Raw genomic sequence first — 13,221 nt, 5'->3', positions numbered from 1 at the left:
GTATTTTTGACCCCAATTTCAAAGTTTTTTCCTACTTTTTTCTCCCGCCTACTCATTTCTCACTGGCATAATTTTTACTGAGTTCAGGAGTAACAACACAACAAGAAAGGGTTTGCATAAAACTGCATAAATTTTCCTTCCAGACTTTACTAATTTGATAAATCTCTCACCATGAAAACATTCTATATACTGTGATGGTGAAAGTAAATGTCAGATAAGCTGGCCCAACTTACGTATTTCTCAAGTGGTTCTTGGACAATATTCTCAACCTCAAACAAGGAGGTGATTAAATGTTCTTCGAATTTATCCTCAAATTATCCTATTCGAGGTACTGGGTTCAAGCTATTATAATCATAAGAATAATCCATATTTCCCTCTAGCTGGATAGTAAAATCTTACATGTGGTACAAATGAACATCTGCATTTATAATTTATAGATACAGACTTTCCAAATATAGCATACTGTCTGATTTTCCAAAAGATCCAAACTTTTTTCTTTCGTTCTTTGGCCATTTTAAGTGTTCAGTGGGTGACATGCTTATAGCCATATCACCATCAACTTCGGTGATTTGTAATTAAAAAAGAATTGATTCTTTATCAACAAAGCATCTACGTTGAGTGTCTTATCACTGCTTTGAAGATTTAATGGTGTTCTGCACACATGGTCTCACTCTCTTTTTTCCGAGCTCACAACTGGTCAACTGTAGGTAAGAGGCCAGTGGCCACAGGGCCAGCAGAATCAGACTAACAATGCGAGAACAACCAGTGACATTGCCCTCGCATGGCAATATTCGGTCTGTCTGGATCCCACACTATTGACCAGGTGTTTCTTTAAAGAGTCAGGACAGTAAAGTCCATTTTTATTTATAGTGGTTATCATTTGCAAATCTCAAACTCCTTATGCTGGACACCAGAAACTGACACACTGTACCTGACTATACTTCAGTTAAAAAAAAGAAAAAGACAGCAAAGCCCAAGGAAGCGGGGCCTGAGATCTACCTTCCACGTGGGTGTAGGGCTCCCACTTGTAGTGCCATCCTCGGAACCGTTTGCCGTTGTACGCGGCGCACTGCAGGGCGCGGAAGTCGACGCTGCCGTGGGGACATTTCTGACTGTTGCAAAGCTTCAGAGCTCGAGCGGAGCCCGCACAGAACTTCCCTCCATTTGATGGTCTGGAATGTATGTGTCGCAGTTAGAAACCTGATGTTTTAAGAGCTACTCATGCCTCCTTTATTGGAAGATGGAACAGATGCTGTTAAACCACTTACAGACACCAAGTAAGAAAAGCGCATCTCTGCTAAGGCATTGGCACCTTCTTACATATTAATGATACGCATCGTGTTTCCCTTTTCTATGGAGTGTATTATTTGCAACCTTAGTAGAACAGGTCTGAATCTGGCGAGCGAGTTCGCACGAATTTGCTCATCACTCAGTGGAAGGCAGGGTGAGCATCGCTCTTCTCCGAGGTCTATAAAGGAGGGGGTGACCAAGGAAGGAGCTGATAAAAAGCAGAACTGAGCCTGCAATGCAACTACTTCGCCTCCCGGATGGCACCTTCTCCCCGCTATGAGTTTCCTTGTGACACCGAATGGGAACAGAAGAGCCAGTCATCTTCCACTCGCTGGAAGTGCCAGCCAACACCCCTCGAACCCCCTACAATTCTCGCGGAGACAGCAGGATGAGAGAGCACCCAGCCGCGGCACAGGACTAAAGACAGGACTGAAGTAAATAACTGTGCTTATGTCGTATGACTAACAGTAAAGAAACGTAGGTGCAGGAGGAAGATTTAAACCCCTTTGCTCACTGCCGTGGTGACTGCTTTCAGCATCCTTGTCTTCTACAGGGGGCACAGCAAAACCGCATGTCGTGATGGTAAATGTGTTTGATGAAAAGCCAGTCCTTTCACTTGTTCTTACTGATGCTTATCTATTGATGCGTGTTCTCCATGTTTTTTGCATGATTTATTTCCTTATTTTAGGCAGGACTTTGGTATTTCATGTAAACGTGGTTAAAATCCAGCTCCTGAATATCCCCGTTGGGTCCATTACTCTGCTGTGGTCAAGTAATTAAATTATATCAAAGAGACATCATTGTACAAGAAATGCTTGAGTAAAAGTGCTTTTCGACTTAGAGTTCCTTACAGCAACGGGGGTAAGGAAAGAGAGATTTTAAGGTCATACAGGATCATTATCACTGAGCTTACGTCCACATGCTGTTAGGAAGGTTCGTAGCAGAGAGGTGGCTGGTTGGTGGGGGGCGGTGGGGGTGCTCACCGGGGGTTCGTGCAGAGCCGGTCCCTGTGAGACACCCCTCCTCCGCAGGTCCTGGAGCAGGGGGACCAGGGAGACCAGTCTGACCAGTGGCCATGGGTGGGCTTGGGGCCCTCGTCACCATGTTTCACACACTGCCCTCCGCGGCACCACTGAAAATTAAAAAAGGAAAAAGCGATTATGACTGATGGGCAGACGGTGGGTTTATTGCTGCTGTAATGCTCAGCACTGGGGAGTTTGGTAAAATAGGCAGATCTCTCCATCTCCACCCTCAGGAGTACAGAATAAAAATACATTCAATGCTGCTCCTTTTTGTTCTGTTCAAACCTAGCCTCGTTCTACAAATCCCCATGAAGGGAAGAGGGAGAGGAGAATTATTTTCAGGCGTCTGTCTGAGCGGCTGGAACGTAGCAGGTGTAATTGAGTCGTGATGCAGGAAGTTTCAGGCTGATGGGTCACCTGTCAGGTGAGTGAACTCTAACCTTTCCTGGAAACAACACACCCTTCATATGTGACTTTTGGGGCAGACTGACTGTCAGGTAGAAAAGTCCAGCTGGAGGTTCTGTGGCCTCAACACCTTGTCATTTCTGGCCGGGGCTCTGTGCTTTTGCTCCAAAGCACCTGGGCTGGGAGCCTGGAGGTTATAATGGATGCATGTCAGGGGTCACACGGCTTTCCGAGGACATGAAACAGCCTGCACAGAGCTCCACCTGTCCCTCTGAGGCTGGCGATCCTATCAGTTCTCCTTTCTCTAGAGACGTGCTCAGTGATGTGAATTCTGCTAAAATCCATGTGGTTTCTTCACCTCCACCACATGCGAAAGCTGCAGACCTAGCATTGTGTTCAACCGCACTGGTTTCCCACCAACGGATGCATTCACTGGGCACAGCTGGCATTCTGCCAGCAAAGCACCGAGTAGGAATCTGTAAAAATTAATGGTTTTACAAGAGCAAAACCAACCTATCGGTATGAACGTGATTGCTCAAAACAGTTTAAGATTCCCTGCGGTGCTCACTGTCTGCTGGAGGCAGTCTACGTGAGATGCACAAAGAGCTAGGTTCTAAAGTCACCTAGATAATTCTGTCACGGTCGCAGTTAAGCCAACAACTTAACTTAAAGCCTAAATGTTTCATTTTGCTTTGGATATGCATGAATTACTATAATAAAATCTGATGTAATTTTGTTTTAAAATTACAGAAAATGTTTACACACTTTCCCCCCAAACTTAGAGTTTATCCCTTTTTAATATAATCAAATAATTATATAGACCAGTATTTCCTTTTCTTTCATAAATGACAGCCTATTACCCACATCTTTCTCCGTCCCACGTTTCCACTTAACAATATGTTCTGTAGCTCATTCCACAGAGTCATATAGGCACATCCCTTGTCCCTCTGTTGCAGCTACATGACATTCCGTTAGATGCGTTTCCAGCCAGTCCCCAGCTAGGGGACATCTGCATCATTTCCAGTCTTTTGCTGTGATTATTATTGCTGCAATTAACAGTCTTGCAGATGCTTTTTTTTTTTTTTTTTGCCATTTTGGCCATAGTATCCCAAAATGACTAACTTTAAAAAATTACTTAAAAAATTTCTTGAGAATCTGAGAAGAAAGAACTACAGCTTCTCCTGGGAGGCCGGGGGGATGCACAGGAGCACGCAGACACACAAACACGAACCTGCACACACACAATTTTTAGTATAATTTCACGCAGATAGCAGACCAGTGGAGCCCGTCAGTGAGGTGGTCAGGGGTAAGACCCCTATGTTAAACAGACACACAAAATGTCCACTGAAACACCAGATATGCTTCTGAGGCCCACCCCACGTTTATCACACTTTTATATTTAGTTGATGGAGGGTGTGGCCAATACGCAAAGGCTTTATCTTAGGAAGAGCCACGGCAGGATGAGGCACACATCCCTCCCGTGATGCTGCTCACACAACCCGCTCTCACACCTCAGCCTGGCGCCCCCGGGGAAGCAGCAGTGCAAGGCACGGAAACCGACCCTGTGGAGTGGAGAACCAGCCCCGTGCGTCAGGTCAGCCAGGTGAGTGACCCGGGGCACATTACTCGGGCCCTGAGCCTGCCTGTCCTCCTGTGAACACTCAGGATGGCGGAAACCACCAGACTGAGTTCTGAAGACCCGTGGAATGAGGCCACGTGCCTCGCACCACGGGCAATGTCATTACAAAGTTAGGGCTCATTTAATCTTATGTTCGGGATTATTAAAGAATCAGAATCTGCTTTGGTGCGACCCAGGCGGCAGTCCTGACGCCCCTGTTCTGGGCATCTCACGGCGTGAGTGCAGAGGAGCCCGGCGTCCTTTCCCTGGAAGAATTCTTGGGTGCACAGTGGGGGTGGCAGTAGGGTCACCCTCCCAGGGTGCTTGTGAGGATTAAATGTATATCATGTTTTAAGTACAGTGCTTGCCACTAAAAGATGCACTGACCGTTGGTTGGATTAACCCCCATGCCCCAGTGTCGGCGGCAGGTGGCGGAAAACAGGTCCCCACGCAGGAGAAAGGTGCACAGCAGTACTGCTGTCCTCTCTGGTCATCAGGAGCACACGCGCTGCCCTGGAACATCCCGAAGCACTGGGATGCTGACTTCTGCTAATGCTCGCTGCCAAGTTAGCAGACCTCACGGACACCTGCGCCCCAGCGAGACAGGAAGACACACAGCTAACACCACAGGGAGCTTTTACAGGAGCCTCTGACACTCATCCCACTATGGCCACTGGGCAGCCACGCCACGTGACCCTGGGCGGAACGCTTAATGTAATTTGTAGGCACCTACTCCGGCTTTTTTAAAAACATGCTCTAATTCTCTTCAATGTGAAGGTAAAAGCTCTATTTGGAAACACAAGGGAAAAATAACAGAAAACATCAATGAAAATCAGTTTACCTGTGCTTTCAAGGTAAATACAACAGAACAAGAACATCCTCCAGGGAAACAGCAGGTGACGAAAACGAAGTCGGACGCCTGGAGGGCCAAGCGCTGTCCCTGCGAACCGTCACTCAGGGCAGCGGCGCGAGGGCTGCCAAATGGGTGTAATTTGGCAAACTATCAGATTTGCAAAATTTGATCAATTTTAACCACTTATGTGCAGAACGCCGTGATCACCTAAGCTTAACACTCAGGTGAATCCCCTGGTATCCTTTGCTAATTGGTATTTCCACATCGTTGTAGCTCGATAAATCCATTTTCTCTTTTGAGAAACTAAAGCAATTTTATTAGACTTTTCTGTTGTGGATGAATTTACTGCTGCCTCCATCACTAGAAGGATTTACGTATCAGTCCCACCCCGTGAAAGTCTGAAAAGAAAGCACATTAACACGTGTAGGATGAGTGGTTGCTGGGCGAGATTCTTAAGCGAATTTACCTCATTTCCTCAGTCAGCGTTGCAATAATTTCACACATATGTCAGCTTTGTTTCTTAATACTTTGAATCCATTCTATCTGCACTCACATTTCAATGTGTTTATGGTGGGAAATATTTACTTAGGACTTTAAACGTCCTAGATCAGTGGCATTCAGGCACGCATTTCTCTTTTACATCATCAAAGCATCAGACGCGTGGAATGAAGGTCGTTACAGTGACAGTTTGGTTCTGATACATTTCTGTCTTTATCAAGAGCCTCTTATGTGCTGGAAAAAAGTACAATCACAGGCCGAATCACAAGGATTAAAACAGTACTCTTGCACGTTAAGATACTTTATTTCTAAGTTTTGATGACAAAAATCACCATTACCTACCAGTTAGTAATAAGCTTGCCATCTTATGTATTTTTTCTTTTCCCTGCTGTAGAACATCCCTTTTTTCCACAGGAGCAACAATAGGTCAAAAGAGTTGGCTCCAGTCCTTAAATCAATGCTTTGTGACTTTAACAGAACTACATAAGCCGGCTCTTCACATGGCGAAAAGGAGGTCAAGGGTTTAACGCCTCCCCCTACTAAACAGATTCAGCCGTCACCTGTTGCCTGACATCTCTGTTGATGAAGTCCAGACAGCTCATCATTAGAATGGATATCATTGGAAAGGCGAGAACAGGCGAGAACAAGAGTCCTCTGCATAGTATCAGTGTAAATTAGGCGCAGTTTTTTGGCATGGGTGTAGATATGGAAAGAGATAAAAATACCAAGGCAAGAGTGAGACAGGAGGCAAGGGGGCAGGGCACAACCACGGAAGGAAGGACACAGCACTGAGGACAGGACAGACTGGTTAGAACCAAGACGGCGGGAGATTCGACTTCCAGTACACCTTGAGCCTCATGGCGCACCCACAGGTGCCGTGACAGTTCCTGGACTGACCATAAATGGTCAACATGTGGCGGCGGGGACCCAAAGCAGTTGGAATAATCCTCTTACTCGTTGGCCCATAAAAACTAAGAACCTGCACCTCCTGGTCACTCTCTCCCGCCTTCTGAGACAGCCCGCGCTCTCCCTATGGAGTGTGTGTCTCTCTAAATAAAAGTGCTTTCACTTTACTATGCCTTGTTCTTGAATTCTCTCCTGTGCGAGGCAAGACCTTAATCTCCGGCAACAAGAGGAGGAAAGAAGCGTGGGTTGAAAGCTTGACATCAGACTATGATGCATGTACCTAAGATTAGCTCCTTACCATGTCATGCCCGCAAGTAGTGCCTTCTGCTGCTGGCATAAACTTAGTCTCACATTTCCTTCCAATCCGGTGGCACCACAGGGCTTTACAGATATCCTAAAAGGGGAAAAGAAGGTCATTCATTAGTATCAGAAATGGTCCATACATCTGTGATGAAATAGCACTGAAACATTTAAGGGAAAAACAATTGATAGAAATGAAAAGCTGACTCTACCTCGTGGTAGACCCCTACGATGGAGGGAGGACCCAGAAGATTCATGTTCTGGACTCTGTTCAACTTAATTCTATCCCTGAAACTTTAATTCGGTTTTATTCATCATAAATTTAATAAAATTGTATTTCTAAATTAAAGAGTAAAATATGCTTAATCCAGACACTGAAGAAAACTACAAAAAATTAAAATAAAAAAAACTAACATTTTATAATTCATTCTTTTTCTCCTTTTCTTAATTGAAGTGTAATTGATTTACAATGTTGTGTTAGTTTCTGGTGTGCAGCACAGTGATTCAGTTACACATATACACACATATATACACACACACATATACATATATATATGCATATTCTTTTTCATTACAGGTTTACCACACGCCATTGACTATAGTTCCCTGTGTATACAGTAGGACCCTGCTGTCTATCTATTCTGTACATAGTAGTTGGTATCTGCCAGTCCTAACTCCCAATTTATCCTTCTCTCCTCGGTTCCCCACAAGTCTGTTTCCTGTGTCCGTGAGTCTCTTTCTATTTTGTAAATAAGTTTGTGTCATTTTTTTAGATTCCATATATGAGTGATGTCATATTTGTCTTTCTCCGACTGACTTATCTCACTTAGTATGATAATCTCTAGGTCCGTCCATGGTGCTGCAAATGACATTATAATCCATTCTTGTTCCTACGTCTCACTAACCTCTCCAAGTCTGAATCCTCATTTCCACATGGAAGATGGTTCTGAAACTTGCTGGCTTGTCCATCCCTCTCTCTAGCCATCCGTCCACCCACCCATCCATCCACCATCCACCATCCGCACAGCTTTGATGAAGGCCTAGAAGATGCCAGGTATCTTGCAGGCAGGAGGTTCCATAAGAAATGCAACCAGATCAATCCTCCCAGAAATGGCCTTAGAGGGGAGATGAGCTGTAAACCTCCACCCGGTGCACGTGGGAGAGGCGCCCCTACGGGGTGAGGGGGCACAGCGCGGGGTGGGCTTGCTGGAACGGGAAATGAGTATTGCTCAGAGGACTCAGGGAAAGACTCAGAGAAGATGGACATCTGATTCCACTCGAGCTTGAGGACAACATTCAAAGGAGAAGGAAAGAAGGGTTTGTGCAAAGGAAGGAAGACGGGGAAGAAGAAAGGTGTGTGCAAAGCAAGGAGGTCCTACGTGGCTGATGTGTCCTTAAATAAAACAGGATCTGAGATTTATAGCCAAGAAAAGTCTCTCCAGGAGTAGAGAATTATTTTTACTTTTATACCCTCTAGAGCCCAAAGGAACATCTTCGTGCAGGGCATGCAGTGGGACTCACGACGTAACGGAAACGTTGGGAACGCGGGTGGTAGCTTTAACTGCCTGTGATGAAAACGCTTCTTAAATGATCTGCACACAGATTCTGAATATTTGAACAAGTGCTGCTCTATTTCCCAAGACATTTCATCGCTGGGTCTGCAGGGTGTTTTGTGTTATTAAAAAAATGCAACACAGCAAAACTTCCACATAGTTCTCCTTGAGAGATAGCAGTTCATGGCATTTGTGTTTTCATTCTCTGTTTCACTGACGCTAGAGAAGTGCTCCCACGAGCCTTTCTGCATCATGTGAGTGGTCTCTCAAAGGATTTCCTTCTTAAGAATCCATATTAACTTTACCTTCATAAAACTAAAGCTCCTTCATAAATTTACTTATTACGTATTTAGAAGTTAAGATATTTGTCAAAGACACAGCTTCATATTTCTTTCCCCTTGTTATCTCTCTCACTAATAAGATAGCTCTTGAGAACTTGGAAGGTAAAGAAGTAAACTTTCGATGCTTTAATTTGCATATCAATGAATTGCTTTTATTTTGAGGTATCCATAGTAACCTCCTACGGTTACAATCACTGTGCCATGAAACTTCATCTTCTTGAGAGTGCTCCAGAACCATTAAGTGTACTGGGGCAATTGTGTCTCATTAGTGGCTAGCGCACTGTCTGGCTCTCACGACAGGAGTAAGCGTGCTGTATGGGGGGGCCTCTGGCCTTGGCCAGAATGGTGTTTAGAGATCAGAGCCATAAAACCGAAAGGAATCTATAAAAGCAGAGGACTGGATGTCTGTAACTCTCCAAAGAGACAACCAGAAAACTGCGTTTGCTGGCAGGGAAGACAACGTGCTAAAATACCAGGATATAAATAAAAGTCCCTTGAAACTGCAGCTTGTGGACTGAGGCTCAGTGTCTGGGTGGAGATGTGGTGGATCACAGCCAGAGTTCGGACAGCGGGGCAGGGGAAGCACACCTGCCCTTGGGAGGTGGTTCACAGAGACCTACTGACTCAGGCTCTGGGCGCACAGACAGGTGGATGAATGAGTGATACAGGAATGGTGGGCGTGCGGGAGGCAGCTGCTCCTGCGGTTGCTTCAGCCGGGAGATGGACCCAGGGGTCAGTAGAGAGTCTGCCTACCCGATGTGAGTCGAGCAGGCAGAACCCCCCGTGTCCTCCCACATGCAGCCAACCAGCGACTTGTCCTGGGGCTGAATGAAGGGGTCGCAGGGAACGTGCCCAACTCAGGGCCTGGCACCGAACAGGCATCAAACCAGTGCATGTGCCGTTTCTCACTTCAAGGACATGAGGAGACGTGAGCAGAACCCCAGCTCTCGGCTTGGGGTTCACGGCTCTGCTTACGGGGGCTAGTGGTACTAATTCAAGGGTTAGTTTCAAAGATTATGGGAGTTGATACAAAATAGACAGTGTTTTCAAATGTTAAATTCTTTTTATCTATTTGTCACTGATACCAGGAACAATGCTTAGTACCTAGCTGGCTTTCAATAAATGCTTTCTGAATGAGCTGAGTGTCCATTAGTTTGCTCCTGTGGAAACCCTGGCCAGAATGACCAGGGACATTTTTACTGTAAAATGAAACTAATAGTGTGATCAGGGGATTGTGATTATAAAAAACCTCTAAGGTGACTTAAGAGGGTGACTTCATGATATGAACATACTATACCTCAACTGCTATTCCAAGTATTTTTGTAATATCCTTACATTGCAGTTTCTGGGAACATTTTGCAGAATAAAGCAATGTGGATGGAAGGTACTACTGAGGGCCAAGGCTTTTGACCTTTCTAAGTACACAGCTCCAAGTGCAGGATGCTAACCACTACAGCTCGCCACTCTCACTCAGTCCGTGCCCAGCTCACGCCGTCTGTTCCAGCCGCATCCTGGAACCTGCTCAATCCCCCATTCCAAGCGTGCAGCCAGAAGCAACTCATAGAGTAAGAAGAGCCTTGAAATACATAATTCATGTTACTGTGTTCCAACATGTCAAAAAGTGCTCGAGACCTTGCTGGGCTACAGATGTAATTGCTGGCTGTTTAATAAAAATGCGATATTCTGCCCTGGAAAACAAATAAAATTGCTAGTACCTCAACCTCTGTTCATTTATTACCTAAACAACCCCAGACTGATTACTGCCTCTCACTTTTATCATTCTCTGACTTAACTGCTAACTTTTTGGCATAATGGACAATGGTTGTATTACACTCAGCATTATGCCTGCAGGTTATTACATTCTTAATAAAACTTCAGGGTCCTCCTGGAACAAAGACCCTATTAAATCATGGTTCTAGGGCCAGGAACTTGGAATGCAAGACGTGCTGGGTGTGGTGGAGGGGCTCCCAATTTACCAAGAGTACCCAGGACACTAAGTGATCACATTTCAAAGTAACTCTGCCATCCTGCATCTCAGACCGCAGGGTCAGGCCCCCAAGCAATGTTGACACAGCAGAACAGGTACTCCATAAAGACACGGTGGTTGGAATAACTAACGCCTGACTCAGGAAGAAGAAGGTGGAGACTCCGGCTTTTTACCTTCGCCGCTAAGGACCACTCTCTGTAATGAAGGCTCTCACTTGCATTCCATCCCATAATTTAAGAGCTATGTTCACAGAGACCGATTTCAGTGATGCTGACCTAGTTAAGTTTCACATCACAGCCTAGCACCCCAAATAAAAAACACATGTCAGGTACCTGCGTTGGATTTCTTGTGGCATTTCCATAGTGTGACCTGACTACCCCCAGATTCATTTTCTCAAACTGTCAGGACCAGATGCTCCAGAAATACAAACTGAAAATGCAGGCACAGATGATGTTGCAGTGGGACACATAATTTATGGCAATTATTTGCTTTTCAAGCAGTGGTGTGCTTTTATCACTAATTCTGATGATCAATATGCAAGTCCTCAGTGGACAGAGAAAGCCATGGTCATATATGTGTATGAATTTGTACACAAGTATGTAAACACCCACACACACGTGCCAAATATACACAGCTATTTATCCAAGAGAGGGATGCACATGGGTTTGCATTATCCTAACTTCCCAAGCTAAGCTTAAACGATTCAGCCCCTCTTGAAGCATCATCCTTCCACCCACCACCCAGCTCAGTAAATTCCTGTTGGCTGGGCCTCATGAGCCCCATGCTGGCTTAGGCCCTGGGTAGCTTCTTTGCCATTTATCATTTTATTTTCTCCCATCAGAAAGCTTCCAGCTCTTTACATTTCAATCGAATCAAATAAACCCATTCTCATTACATTTCAGTAGGAGCTCCTTTTAAAAAATTAAATTTTTTAAATGAGAGTGTCAGTGTCCTGGGATGCTTTGATTCATATGAAAAATAAAGAACTGAATTGCCACTCCATATTTAAAGTTGAGATTCAGTATATTAGAGATTCTGGACACATAAGCAGAATTTAACTATATATATATATATAAAAACGATGTCAAGTTTGTTCTATCGAGAAACAATTTTACGTTACAGGGAGTGAGCTCACATTGTTGATTTTAATGGCTGTTTTTTGTTTTTTTTTTCCAGAAGGTATTTTCTCTCCTGTTCATGATGGAGGCACTGGTACCAGGCTTATTTTTCCACGTGCAAAGACTGTAAAACTGGACTAGATATATGGGCCAGTTGATTCAGACTCTTGCAACAGGCCATACAGTGCCCGGTCCTCAAGAGAAGGGCGATTTGTCAGGTGGGTGCTGCCCTCCCCAGTTCTCTGTCTGGGGACACTTCACTGACCATGGTGCAGAGAGGTGGGCCCATGCAGACAGCAGCAGTCTCACTGAGTGGAGGGTGCAGAGGTCAGGGTTGGGGCTGCAGGAGTAGCTAGGACTTGTGGGAATGGGGCCAGAAGGGAAAAAGCTGCACTGGGCGGGGAGCCTCAGAGGCCTCCCGGAGGACTTCCTGCAGGCAGGTATCTGCGGCCTGAGTGGTGGTGGACGCGTGGGATGAGATTCTAAGTGGCCTAGCAGAGGGCGGCAGCTCTGGGCTGGACGCTGGTAAGGGCTAGGAGACAGAGAAAGCACAATGCTGGGTGAGGCCAGGGTTCCAACCCACACAAAGGGGAGGGACTTCAGGGAGCATCGGGGGCGTCCGGCGGAAAGCCCGAAGTCCACGTCTCAGGAGTAAGAATCACAAACTAGAAGACAGGCTGCGCCCGGGGCTGAGGGAAGACCAGAACTGATGAGCCTGAGGGAAGCATGAAACAAAGGCTCAGGGAATCCGAAGGACCCCTCTATTATGATAACAAAATAAATATGCGCAACAGAAAATAGCAACGTGTTCTAACATATAACCGTGCCACGTGTAATGTGCTACAAATATATTCAAGGCTACAAAGGGGTAAAAAGCAGACATAATAAGTGAACAAATGGGACATTCCCTAGAGAAATACAGACTATAAAAAAGAACCAAATGGTAATTCTGGAACTGAAGCTTAAAATAATTCCAATGCATAGTTTGCCGAGTTGTCTAAACAAATGATTAGAAATGTTAGAAAAATGATACAAATGACAACCAACTTTTTATCAGGAACAGCTGAGTCCAGATGAAAACACAATTATATATTTAAAGTGTCTAAGGGAAAAGAGAATGAAGAATTCTGTTTAGAATTCCATATTCAGAAAAAACTGTCCTTCAAAACTGAGGGTGAATTAATGACATTTTCAGGTAAAGAAAATGTGAGGTGCTTTGTGGCCAGCAGATTTATGCTACAAGAGATGCTAGAGGAAGTTCTTCAAGCCCTAAGGAAATGATCCAATTTAAAACCAATCTATAAGAAAGCAAGAATAATAAATGCCAAAA

At 45.0% G+C, this 13,221-nt stretch overlaps 1 protein-coding gene across 1 annotated transcript in view; it reads right to left on the bottom strand.

Moving 5' to 3' along the window:
- The window catches only part of ADAMTS16 (ADAM metallopeptidase with thrombospondin type 1 motif 16), a 153,944-nt gene that overhangs the window by 68,313 nt on the left and 72,410 nt on the right, over positions 1–13,221 (bottom strand). The window contains exons 11-13 of the mRNA XM_032469697.1: positions 6,891–6,986; positions 2,274–2,422; positions 1,000–1,172 (exon numbers count right to left, since the gene is read on the bottom strand). Of these exons, the coding sequence (XP_032325588.1) occupies positions 1,000–1,172; positions 2,274–2,422; positions 6,891–6,986 (418 nt within the window). The remainder of the gene's footprint in view (positions 1–999; positions 1,173–2,273; positions 2,423–6,890; positions 6,987–13,221) is intronic.

The sequence above is a fragment of the Camelus ferus genome, chromosome 3, assembly GCF_009834535.1.
Source record: "Camelus ferus isolate YT-003-E chromosome 3, BCGSAC_Cfer_1.0, whole genome shotgun sequence".
In the NCBI taxonomy this organism is placed as follows: domain Eukaryota; kingdom Metazoa; phylum Chordata; class Mammalia; order Artiodactyla; family Camelidae; genus Camelus; species Camelus ferus.
Note: the sequence above shows the minus strand (reverse complement) of the source record. Positions and strands in the feature narration are given on the sequence as shown.